Source organism: Cryptotermes secundus, unplaced genomic scaffold, assembly GCF_002891405.2.
Source record: "Cryptotermes secundus unplaced genomic scaffold, Csec_1.0 scaffold162, whole genome shotgun sequence".
NCBI lineage: Eukaryota > Metazoa > Arthropoda > Insecta > Blattodea > Kalotermitidae > Cryptotermes > Cryptotermes secundus.
The window spans coordinates 1,257,855-1,271,077 of record NW_019739943.1 but is presented as its reverse complement, the minus strand read 5'-3'; the positions used below and the strand labels follow the sequence as shown (position 1 = coordinate 1,271,077).

Sequence of the window (13,223 nt, the reverse complement as noted above, 5' to 3'; positions counted from 1 at the left end):
TACAGATCCAGAGGTCTGGGTTCGATTCCCGGCGCTACCAGATTTTCTGAGAAGTAGTGGGTCTGGAACAGGGTTCACTCAGCCTCGTGAGGATAACTGAGGAGCTGTTTCAAGGAAATAGCGGCTCCGGTCTAGAAAACCAAAATTAACAGCCATGGAGATTCGTTCTACTGACCATGCAACACCCTCTATCTGCTGAAATTGGCACTAACTTCACCAACAAGCAATGGTCACTCAGTCGGCATAGTTCACTTGCGGACTAAACCCATGTAGTTTGTTTGCTTGTTTGTTATGTATACATAACTTTAAAATGCAGGATGTAGTCACTGTTCCTCTTTAGTTCAGCACACTTGAAATTCTGTATGTATGTATGTCCACTCATACTCATACACATGTATATGATTAAGGTATTCCAGCACTTAGACATCAAGTCATGAAGATGTAAGATGGCATGGAGGAAAAGCTCCACACCTTCTTAATGTTTCCACTAGATGGGAGTGAGTTGTCAGCAACACTCCAGCCACTTTACCCAAATAGACTCCATTCAGTACCCACTGGATAAACGGTTGGGTGGGCTTCAGAACCACCCTGGCTGTGATGATGAGATCCTTATCCCTGCTGGGAACCAATTCATTGTCCATCCAGTAACTTTAATGACAGAGCTGTCCTGGTTAATATATATTCTAGCAGATTCAATTTACTCGTATGTACAACTGAAGAATTTCTAAATATGAGTATCTTAAACTTGCAGAATAGGAAAGAATTTTTACTGAATACTGTATGTTCATATAATTTTTATATCAAATAGATCCAATTCTGATCCAACTAAACACCAGGCATGAACTGAATTGTTGGGATGTTAATTCTGCCGCTCCTGAGCATGGATTAACGAATGTCTCCTCAACGCCTGACTTCCAGTATAACTCTTGCCACACACTTCACAAACATGAGCTTTCTGTCCAGTATGTTTTAACATATGTGGTTCTAACTGAGATTTCTGACCAAATCCTTTCCCACACACTGAACATACATATGGTTTGTCTCTGGTGTGCACTGAAGAGTGTCTTTTTAAGTCTCCATTCTTTATAAAACCTTTCCCACAAACAGAACACAAGTATGGTTTCTCCCCAGTGTGAGTGAGCATATGTGTTTTCAAATGACCACGTATAAGGAACTCTCTTCCACAAACTTCACAGACATATGGCTTCTCTCCTGAATGGGCAAGATGATGCGCTTTCAGACTCAAAGAATGTCGAAACTCCTTTCCACATAGCGAGCATAGAAATGGTTTCTCACCAGTATGTGTGAGAGAATGAGTTTTCAGATTGCCTCGCGTTACAAATCCTCTTCCACAAACCTTACAAACGTGAGGTTTTTCTCCTGAATGAGTGAATGCATGAGACTTCAAGCTCAAAGAATGACTAAAGGCCTTCCCACACAATGGGCATTCATAAGGCTTTTGTCCTGTGTGTTTCTGCATATGAACTTTAAGAGCATCACGAGCATTGAAGCTTTCACAACATACTTTACATACAAAAGGCTTATTTTCTGTGTGACTTTGAGTATGTGATTTGAGACTTACGGGATGACTAAATGCCTTGCCACACCTGGAACACACGTATGGCTTTTCTTTATTGTGAATGAAGGAATGCATTTTCAAGTTCCCACATGTACTGAAGCTTTTGCCGCATGTATCACAAATGTGTGGTTTTTCATCTGTGTGTGTTAAATTATGTACTTTGAGAGAGCATAACTGGCTGAATCGTTTGCCACACTGAGCACATATATAAGATTTTTCTTCTATGTGTGTGTGACCATGATTTTTCAGTTTACAAAGATTGCTGAATTTTTTTCCACACCTATCACAAATGTGAAGCTTACAACTTGGATCCTCTTCCATACATTCTTCATTTTCTTCAACCAATTCATCATTATTCTCTTTCTTAATAGAACGTTCCCAGGCTACAGGTGAAGGACATTCTGTTTTACCCTGAGAACAAGATACAGAATTGTTTTGTTACAATTACATAGTTTTATAACATGTATTGCAGAGGGCACTGTGAAAATGGGATAGACAATCCTACTTTATCCTGCATAAAACCCAAACATTATCCCTTTGACTTTTTATTTTTATGGCCCCTCATAGGATGTTCTACAGGAGAACCATTTTGAATCTGACAATGATGTGCAGATAGAGGTCAAACCATGACTGAATTTATATCATCAGCAATAAGAATTTTAAAAGAAATCTATATGTAAAAGAATTTTACCCTGCAAATGCCAAGTAAGGAACATAAACACGAAAGGATAAAAATAAATATTGCCAATATTATTAATATTACACTGGTGCAGTAAAAATACATTTTTTAATTGCATTATTAGTGGGTGGAGTTCTACCCTAAAGACAAAGGCAGAATGTTCCTCTATAATGTTCATAACCATTTATCAGACTACATGGTGCCATAATCCACAATACCACAATCTGAATATTCGCTGCCATGTAAACCTGAAATCTCATATACACCTGTTGCTTTGTGATGGATACAAAACACTTTGATAGATTATAATCTATTAATTATTAATTTCCTTTATGTCACTAGTGTAATACCCTCTATAAATCCAGTGGAAATTCTTCACATTGTTATGTAACTATGCTGTTAATGTCTGCAGGTTCAACAAAGTTTAGTTACAACAGTGAGCTTTTTAACACCTACACAACAGAACACCAAGGTGAGATTACAAAATACATGCATACTCAGGGTGGCAGTGACTTCTCAGAGCTTGCAGAAGACAATCTTCTGTAACGCCTCTATATACAAAACCTCTTTATTACAACCATCACAACAGAACAAATATCAAGATGAGTGCCTAGTTTCAGCTCTGCTACATGTTTTGGCTATCAGTAGCCATCATCAGGCAAAATACACGGTTAGCATGTATACACCACTGAACTGCAGTACTAGTAAAATTGGATACAGTACTATTAGTTATATAAAACACTTGACGTAAAAATACAATAAATCAGATTAAAACAGAAGTTATAGTATAAAACAAGAATAAAATTGTTAGATTGATGTTTTATAGCATCGAATCAGTCGTTGGTTCTGCAATTTTGTTGCGTTCCCATGGACAAATTGGAATATTCTATATTTTGTATTAATAATATTGTACAGGAGGCTCATGATGTAGATGTACTAAATTAATGTTAATCTGAAAATGATATGAAAGTAATAGTATTAAATTTTGTATAATCAACAATTAATTTTGGTAAGGAAGATATAGTGTATATTACTTACTGTTTAGTCGGTGCCTCATCTTACAAAGTATTGTCCGTTCTGTGGGGAATGTAAACAATGACTGATGTGGTGATGTAAGATTAAATTCAATGCACGGGTGGGAGGGGGGAGGAAGAGATAAGGTGTATGCAGAAGTGGTTGGAAGGGGGGAAGGGGGTATAACTGTATATTATATTTTGTATGTATCAATTATTACATCATATATAAGATTCCCCTCGTTGGGGAGGGATAAGGTGTCTCCACCTTATCGTGGTGAGGGTGTTTGAGTATGCCAAGGACCCTGAGAGCTATACCAGCGATAGCGTAGCTACTGGCAGGGCCTCCCTTGCTGGACAGGTCAAAGGGTAGTCATCAGACGAAGAGAGACACCGAAAACTGATGCCGGAAGCAGCGTCATCAGCGGCGACTTGAAGCACAGAGAAAATGATGCTCAAGATGGTTCAAGTTCGTATAGCAACAGGCGTGACCAGAGTGGTTTGAACGGCTGTTGTACTGCGATGTGGAAAGCAAATGGAAAAACTACCACATTATCACTTTTCCTGGATAGTCTCTTTCCAAAAACAGAAGATCGCATTAAGTGGAGAAACTGTTTTGGAAGAGGCTGTGGACCTGTCGTCTGACAGATTACTGATGAATGAATGAATATAAGATTAAACATTTGGGTAAAATTATCATTTAGTTGCATTGTATTTTTACATCAAGTGTTTCATATAATTAATAGTACTGTATCCAATTTTACTAGTACTGCAGTACAGTGGTGTATATATGTTAACCGTGTATTTTGCCTGATGATGGCTACTGATAGCCAAAACATGTAGCAGAGCCGAAACTAGGCACTAATCTTGATATTTGTTGTGTTGCGATGGTTGTAATAAAGAGGCTGTATATTGTAACACAACAGGATGCATGAAATGAAAATTACTTCTATATACTTTAACATCTTTAGTTGACATGAATGTTAGTACATGCCAAGAAACAAACAGTGAATTAGATTCTAAACGGTTCTGACAGTGGTGTATAATACCCAGAATTACTGGGTTTTTGGACTTCATCCATCATCTAGTACTCTAGAAATTAGAAAACAACGTTTTGGAAACTGGATCTGTTTCCATTATTATGTGGGTGAGAAGACACCTACTCTGTTGGGTCCCTTAGAAAAAGCTAACCTCAATCACCGATTGAGGTGAGTAGGTGTCTTCCCTCGCCTGAGGATAGAAACCAATCCAGTTTCCGAAATGTTTTTTCTACTTTGTAGAATACAGGACGATGGACAAATTAAAAAAAAAAACGGTAATTCTTACTAGAATTATTCTCACGTATCATTAAGTTCAGGTTCTAAAATAGAATTGATGTGAATCAAACATATTTCCTATAATTTACTGCTGTGGTGTAACAATAATCACCTGATACACTAAGCAGTAGACTGAGATGGAAATTTTATGCCAGCACAGTTGAACCCTAGACAAATATACAGACATTTGCTGTTGTATAATATGTGCAAATAATTATGATTAGCATATTCAAAATCATACTGCTTTTCAAAATTTTAAAGGTGGAAAGTATGACCACTGAGATATTCAATATGCATTTCTTTGAAAACAATATTCTGTGCTGTTTTTGGTCCCCTTGAAGGAAGAGAAAGTACTTGATTGAAACTACCTACTTTAGGAAGAGAAACATATAGCACAAGCATCCATTAAAACAGATTGGTAGACTTACATATATTCCAATTTTCTCAAATATTTGCTCTCAATTTCTTTGTTTTGTCATCTTCTAGGTCTTGAGTACACTTTCTTTCTATTCAGTCCTGTGAATATGATTGGTTTAAGGGTAGCATCAGAAGAGCACAGTGATCAGCATTAGTAACTCCAGAATATAACAAATTTAGTTTGCACGTGTATGAATGTCACTTTCTTGATGATGAAATATCTGACATTTTACATGTGATGTCCATTTTGTTATTCATAACATATACCAGATCACTCAATTTAAATGGCATATGTTACTTTCATTTCTAGCATTTGGATGGAAAGAGTGGACTATGGTCAATTTAGCTTACAAATTTCCATTTGAAAGTCTCCTTACTTTCAGTAAATTTGGAATCTTAAGTATGATAATGACTGCTAACAGAAAGTCTTCGCTCCTACATCTAACAGAGCTGGTGTTGGCCCAACATAACCTAAAAGACTTGCCATACTGCCTTGTTCCAACATTGTAAAACATAAAGGACTTACAGAACTGATATATAGTCACATTTTTAACCATCAAGTTCTCAGTTAGGTAAAGTAAAAAAAGTAAAGCTATCCCTGTACCAGGCCATGAAGGCCCAGAGGGTTGTGAGACGTTGAGGGTCCCACATTATCTAGACAATCCGCTCAAAGATGGCGGTAAGGTTGTCAGCCTTACGCACCGGCTGTGCTTTACTCCCCAGGAAAATTATTTAATTAATTCCTGGTACTCATTTCTGTTAGAGGCTGAGTGAACCCCATGGCCATAGTGCGGCTGGAAGGATCAGATAAATTGAAAAAAAATCCATTGACCTCATCGTGACTTGAACCCGCAACCTTAATTAAATCATAAATATTTTGGATGGCCACCATGTTGTTCATGAGTCACATGGTTTGTTTATTTGTTTACTTGTTAGCCTAAGTAATGATGTCTGACCATCAGCACAGGTTACACGTCATATAATGGAAGGATGAATTAAAAAGAAGTGTGAAGTCCTTGTGTCTTATTTTGACATACTACACCACTGGCATCCACTTGTATGGATGGAGGAAAATAAAACCTGTCATGATAGTTGGTAGATTGCATTAAACAGGAATAAAAACTGCAACATTCAATATGTAATAAGGCACTGTAACATACAGTCATAATCTACTTTAAGGACTAGCACTACCATGCAGAGGGACTAGATTAATGTGACCAGATTTTAAAGAGTAAAAAATAGGACATGTATTTTTACATATTTGATATATGGTGCTTGGTGGTCATATATTTCCACCTGATATGGATGGAGTTGGTTCCACTTCTTGGGCAGATATTTTGTTTGATAGTTTGTACTTATGCATTACATTAATTCTATACATGGTTAACTAATCAGCTGCTTCAACGTTTAAGTTATGAAATTCAGTCCCTCTGGTTTGAACTCCCTTTCTTGGAATAAAATATCAGTTTAGCATAGGCATTCACTTTTAGACTTCTAAGATACGAAGTATCATCATAAATGGTATATACTTAAAAGTTTGTAATTCCTCTAAAATTTGTTGCATGGCAAACGGAGCCAAAACATTTACAACTGATTCACGTTTTGTTTGACCACCTGTAAGTGTCTGTTCATACAGTCTTTTTGTCACTAAGGATGTACAGTTCATAGATTCAAAAGCATGCTTATGTTTGATCATGTGGAATGAAAATAATCTTTCTTCAGCTGCAATGTGTCTGTACTCACTGGTTATTGTTTGTATGGTAAAATAAGATGTTACTTTATGACTGCACTTCTTTTTACAGCAATTGGATGCTTTATTTTTCTTGTTGTGCTTCATATATCACAATGACCTCTGTGTTATACACAGAATACTGATTTTCAAATGGTACACAGCATGTTTTCCCACTTACTGATTTTCCTTAAAAAGTGTGTACTCAGTCTTTTTTCAATTTTCAGCATTTTGATATTTCTTTCCCAAACAGTGAGAAATATATCAAAACATTTACATTCTGCAATAACTGCATGCCTCGTGTGAATCATCAACATATGGGCTATGACACAGTTGTGCTTATGAAATGGGTATGTAAAATAAAATTTTCATGTAACTTATAAATAAAATGGCATTTTTGGAAAATATGGAACTATTTGGCATTCCATTTAATTCTTATCATGACAAGAGGATACTCCAATCAAAAACAGGATGATCCCATTACAAACAGGCTGTCTTAGTCACCCTTGATTAGATTAAAGCCATGAAAACCTTTTTGTTCCCATAGGTGATAAAACCCAGGTGTTTCACTCATACAAAGCAACAGGAATAGTACCTCCTATACCATAAATTCAGGCAGTTTATTATCATACTTGTATGCCATATGGAACTATTAAAAATGCTTGCTGAAATTTCAGTTGGAAATTGTTCACTTCTAACCTAAATAATCTAACGTGGGAATATGTTTAATCTTGCCCAGTGCTATAATTAATGCAATTATTTCTTAATTGCAGTCCTGTATTTGTAAGTGGCAATGTATTATATTATTATTATTATTATTATAGAAGAGCTGTTGGGAGAGGTGTTCTCTGTGTGGTCCATGCTGAGGTGTTATAAGCAGGACAAGTCCACAGTTTAGTCAGTTATGAGACAGTCACTGGGTAGTAAGGGCATGAACATGAAGTTGAGGGATCTGTGACATTGGAAGTAGTGACTGACTGGTGAAGACACAGGAGACTAAGAAGACTTAGTACATGCTGTAGTGAACCGCAGAATGTGTGAATTAGCATTAGCACTATAGTTATTCGTAGTTAAAGGTTGTGTGTACTGGTGTTCAATAAATCCAATTACCACTCCAAACCCCATCTATAGTCACTCCATAAAATCATGACATTATTAAACAAGAGACCCAGTACTCTTATATGCTTCTCCAGTAAGCTATATGTTATATACTTAAGAGTTATTATGAACTGAAACTTGATAAAATGTCATGAATAGCTGATATTTCAATGTTTCAATCAATCAATAAAGTATTGGTGATGTAATCATGTAACTGTACAAAGTGAGAGAATGAAATTACAAATTGGTATTAAGATTCCCATTATCACAAATCTTAGGAACCATGACAGCACAGTCAGTAAAGTAACTGGATGGCCAGAGTTCACTTCTCAGCCAGGTCACTGGAATTCTTACTTTTAGCACTGTACCATTGGCAACGACAACACAAACTTGCTCACTTCCATCTAACAAGTCTGGAAGTGAATGTACTTCTGTATTTCTAGGTACCTTCATTATGTACAGTAAAGAAATGCTATCTTTACCTTACTATTATTGCACTTTATTCCACCTACTTTGCAGAACAATGAAGACCCGCAAATGATTCTTGCTTTTGTCTTGTATGGCTGTGAAACATGTTCTCTTACTTTGATAGAAAAAACGTTAATTACAGATCCATATTACTGAGTTTCTGGATATTGTCCATCATCTAACATTCTAAGAATACCGTGTTTCAGAAACTGGACCTGCTTTAGTCCTCGGGTGAAAGGATTGGCAGACTCAAACTCAGTTGTGTCTGTTACATACAGCTACGACTCAATTAGCACTAACTAATGAACCTGACTGAGTAGGCACCCCTTACCTTTTCACCAGAGGACAGAAACAGATGCAGTTTCTGAAACTTTTACTTTTTAAAATATTAGATGATGGATCAAGTCCAGAAACTCAGTACATCCAAGTGTATTACACCATCAGAGCCATTTAGAAATGAATTACAAGTGCATGAAATGGTGCTCAGGAAAATGGTCAGAACTAAACAAGATGGCAGGAAGAGTGAAGGATATTACATAATGAGGAACTTCTTGAGTCATTTAATCCTACTCATAGACCAGAAAAACAAGGTTATGATGAGCCAAACACATAGCCTGGGTGTCAGAGGTAAGATTGTTTACAGAATTCTGGTGAGGAAACCTCTTAAAGTAACCAACTGGAAACAAAAAGGCAGGGGAATAATATAGGCTGTCCAGATGAAAGGTATCCAAAATAAAAAATTTATGTCGGAAACTAACTGTCATACAATTATCTGGTTTATGCCATTGGAAAGGAAATCTCTTAAAGTTTTTTCTTTTTTCCATGCCCGGCTTATGCGCATATGCCGCCACATTTTTGCCGCCATGTTAGGAATCATCTGGAAAGAGAGATGGCTGGAATATGAATTGAAAGAAGTGGACCAATCACTTGGCCTCCTAGGTTGCCAAATTTAACAACAGTGGATTTTTTCTTGTGGGGTTATGTGAAGAACATTGTCTACCAGGTTAAGATCAACGAGCTTCAACACCTGAAAGCTCACATAAGGGACGCTGTGGCTACAGTAACACCAAACATGTTTCAAGCCTCAATATTTCTCGTGCCACCAAGGGAGCCCATATTTCAATTCATTGAGAAAGTTATTTATGCAGAAAAAAAATAATAGTTTCCCTTTGTAATGGTGTAACCCATAAATGTGTATAATAAATTCTTTCTTACATATGTGATTTTATTTTGGGTACCTTTCATCTGGACACCTGTACAACCTGAAGGAAATATGTTGCAAGGATCAGGAGATGATGGAAGGGACTCGGTATCCTTCCATATCAGCAATGTAGAACCTTCTCTTCTGGTTATATTATCAGAGAGTCAATATACTTAAAAACTTTCCTACTTGTGCCAAAAATTCCTGTGGCTTCACAGAGTGCAGGTATTCTCGCAAGTTTGCATCTGACCTTTCACACTGTATCTTGAAGTTATAACAAATGTTGACTTGTTGGACACACTGCTGGCATACCTGTGCTGGCAGACCATCTCCAGCACATACCTGAAGTATGATACCAAAGTCATGAACATAAATGTAATCATGTTACGGGGATAATTACTGATCTTGAAACTACAGCAGACCTTAGCTTACAATGCATTAGTTAGAACACTTGACATATCAAAGAAGTTGCAACTGAACACATGTAGGAAGACAACTTTCTTATTCAATATTTGGATTTTCATCACTATATCCCCTTAATAAACTGAATATTTATTTAGTCATGGTTTATCTGATGGCACTATCACTAGTTCATGCTATATAGTGTCAAATGTTAGGATGATATTATATGAAATTGTTCAGACTATCAGGGTATAATCAAGGATGACAACTGTCACTTGCAGAAGACCATCTGTTTTGTGTGAAGTTAATTATTAGAAGAGCTGTTTGCAAATATAAGTAGCACAAAACATTTGTTACATTCTTGATAGCATGATTTGTAAGTTGTGGATATTTTTCCTCTGACAGAGGAATTAGAGAGAAAAGTGATGACACTTTCATTTGCAGTTTGAAACATGCAATATGGACCGTTATTTCGGTATTTTCTTGTTAAATAAGCAGGAGGTGAATTATATGAGTTATGTACATTGTCATATATCCATGGTAACGTGTATGCATATTGGTGGAAAATAAGTTCGACAATTTCATGGAACTCACAAAATACTGGTGCACTAGAAGAAGTGCCATGTCTCAAAAATATTAGGAGGGACTGGGGAAGTAATAAATACTGTACTTTTACATATTTATTAAGAACGTATTTATTGGAAGGGCCTTAATTTTAAATACATATAACAAAACATTATACATAAATAACCAACCTTAATGCAAGCAGAAATTGCTTCAATTTTAGCAGGCAAACCATTTTCCACTTCAAACAGAGGTAGCAGTGAATCTTCGTCTTGCATGCAAAGTCTGCAAATGTTCCTTAAGTCTAGGGCCATATTTTTTACACCTTAAATCGGTATTTAACATAAAATATATAGCAACTATAACCACACTACCAGCCATGTACATACACAATCAACCACGGTGCCAAATATGTACACCAACATTCCCTTTGTATTCAATGAAATTCCCTTACGTGATCGAACATTGTTAACGATTTAAGCACCCTGCGGGATGAAGCAGTTTCTATTGGGCAATGGGTATGCTGTATAAGGGATTAACGCAAGATTCATTGCCCATTCTGTTGGGCGAGTGAAAGCAGGTGTTCCCTTGATAATTTTTAATTTTTGTATTGACTTTGTAGTGAGATAGTTTGTGATAATAGTAAAAAACGGTAACATCGATCATGACTGAGCTTAATGCAAAGGTAATGAACGTTTTTCGTTAGTTTTCATGCCCAGTGTACATATTAAATTCATGTAATGGAGACAGTACGTAGGTAAGGAGAGGGCGTAAAATTTTCGTCAAGATTTCATGGCTTATACAAACAACCAAAGTTTAGCAGCCTGTAAGCACCTAATTGTAAGAATGAAAAGCGCAAACAAGGTAGATATTACGGTAATTTAATGTCCATATGTTGGAGTGTATTAAATATTGCTATCTGCCAGCATGTGACATTTAAGTACACAGTGTTTTAATTTCTTTACACAACTATAACCTGTATAGTAGCTTCTTGTATTTTAGACTCATGCGAATACCTCGTATGTATGGAAGGAGGATTTCCTGTATGTTTCATCATGACTGGTACAAACACATGCCGCCCATCTTAAAAAGAAAATAATAACATTGTTTATGATTCAGGGTACAATGCCACTACCCAAAACGTTATTGTTCACAGAACGTGATGTGTTTTGCGTTTGTAGTACCAACTTAGGTCGCCGAATATTCATCATATTTCTTTGAGAACAAGTTGCATTACTTGAGTTTCGTTTTCCCATGTAATAAATTTAATTCGTGTACTTTGATGAACACAGCTAAAGTGTCCTTATTTTAAATTTACATATTTATTGATTTGATTGGGGTTTTGGTATGCTGGAACAGGTTAAGTCTTGTTAAAACATTTCTGGCATATCATAATACCATGACTTATATCGCAATTACAATTTTCATCTTTAAAGGGCCAGAATTTCTTGTTCAGTATGTATTTGATCACACTGAATATTATAAGCAGAGTTAGTATACACATTCTCTTGTGATTTTTATTATTCTGCATACTGCAAGCACTGAAATTTGTTACTGTTGTGTATTGACGAAGCTGCAAATGATTTGCATTGTGTATGTTGTTACATTTAAGCTGTTTTTCTTTGTTCATAAATTGTATACTTTTGCTCAAGATTTTTCAAAAGTGAAGTGTTAGTGATTGAAGTTCTTGTAATTTGGTTGTGTTTATTTTAAAGCTGTTGAGTTAAAGTTGTAATTAAATTGTGTGTTGGACCTAATCAGTCCATAGACAAGCAAAAAATCTTAAGTTCTTCCCCATAGTAAAGATAAATAAAAGTAGTTGACACCATAAGCCACGTTCAAAAATAGTGTTTTCTGTTTACTGTAATCACAGTTAAATTAGTAAATTTAACTAATTAGCAGTGACAACTAACATTAATATTGTATCTCTGTATTAGTTCAAAGCAGTTGGTATACTGTATCGTATGAAGCAAAAACAATTTAATGTTCCTTCTTTTAATTTTTTAGATTTCTTATGTTATGGTAGTGAATTTTCTGCCTCCAAAAGTATATGTTTTTTATGGTTTTCTATCATTTAGTCAAATTTTGTATAAACCTTGTTACGAAAGTTATATATATAGGGGATGTTTGAAAAAAAGGTTCCTCAGAAAGCAGACCGAGATTTTCATACCTGCTGTAGACTGCAGTATGGCGAACAAATCATAGCATATATTCTGTAGGTCATCAAACATTCCATCCATTATTCTCTCAGTTGTTACCCATCGTCAGTATAGTCATCAGATTCAGGAAATGCTTGTTATTCTGGTCAAAACTGTTATCCTGTCTGTTTTCTGAAACACTTGGTGTCTGTTTATATAATAATAATAATAATAATAATAATAATAATAATAATAATAATTTTGTCAGTTACTTTGCATGACTGTGAAACACCACCTTATACTTTGATGCATAAATTACAATTATCCAAAAATCATGTTTTGGGGGAGGGGGGGGGAATATTTTGATCTGTAAGAGATGCGAATAGATAGCAGTTTTGGATATTCGTACAGAGAAAAATGATTTATACAGTACATATCTGTAATTGTGTTATGATGTGTGGGACATGTGGTTTGGGAGAGGCAGATAAGAAATGCATACGATTTTTTTTTTTAATTGTTTCATTTTTGGTCCGTTACACTATCAATCACAGAGTTAGTAGAGAGTCCGTCGAGTGTAACAATTTGTAGGTCACTTTTTTAATATCACTTCTGCCTTACA

The 13,223-nt window shown here is 35.9% G+C and overlaps 1 protein-coding gene and 1 long non-coding RNA gene across 3 annotated transcripts in view; one reads left to right on the top strand and one right to left on the bottom strand.

Moving 5' to 3' along the window:
- Nucleotides 1-505: 505 nt before the first annotated feature.
- LOC111872057 (gastrula zinc finger protein XlCGF57.1) lies at nucleotides 506-10,874 on the bottom strand. Of its 2 annotated transcripts, none has more exons than XM_023865561.2 (3): nucleotides 10,658-10,874; nucleotides 9,690-9,842; nucleotides 506-1,990 (listed from the first exon to the last, which is right to left on the bottom strand). In XM_023865561.2, exons 1-3 carry the CDS (start codon nucleotides 10,778-10,780, stop codon nucleotides 860-862), a joined length of 1,407 nt encoding a protein of 468 aa, XP_023721329.1. In that variant the 5' UTR covers nucleotides 10,781-10,874; the 3' UTR covers nucleotides 506-859. The 2 variants fall into 2 exon arrangements, with proteins under 2 accessions (XP_023721329.1, XP_033610399.1); XM_033754508.1 differs by lacking the exon at nucleotides 506-1,990 and adding an exon at nucleotides 4,519-5,103.
- A 136-nt stretch (nucleotides 10,875-11,010) lies between these two features.
- Nucleotides 11,011-13,223, top strand: part of LOC111872071 — a 7,712-nt gene continuing 5,499 nt past the window's right edge. Inside the window, exon 1 of the long non-coding RNA XR_002844166.2 lies at nucleotides 11,011-11,151. This is a non-coding gene — a long non-coding RNA (uncharacterized LOC111872071). The remainder of the gene's footprint in view (nucleotides 11,152-13,223) is intronic.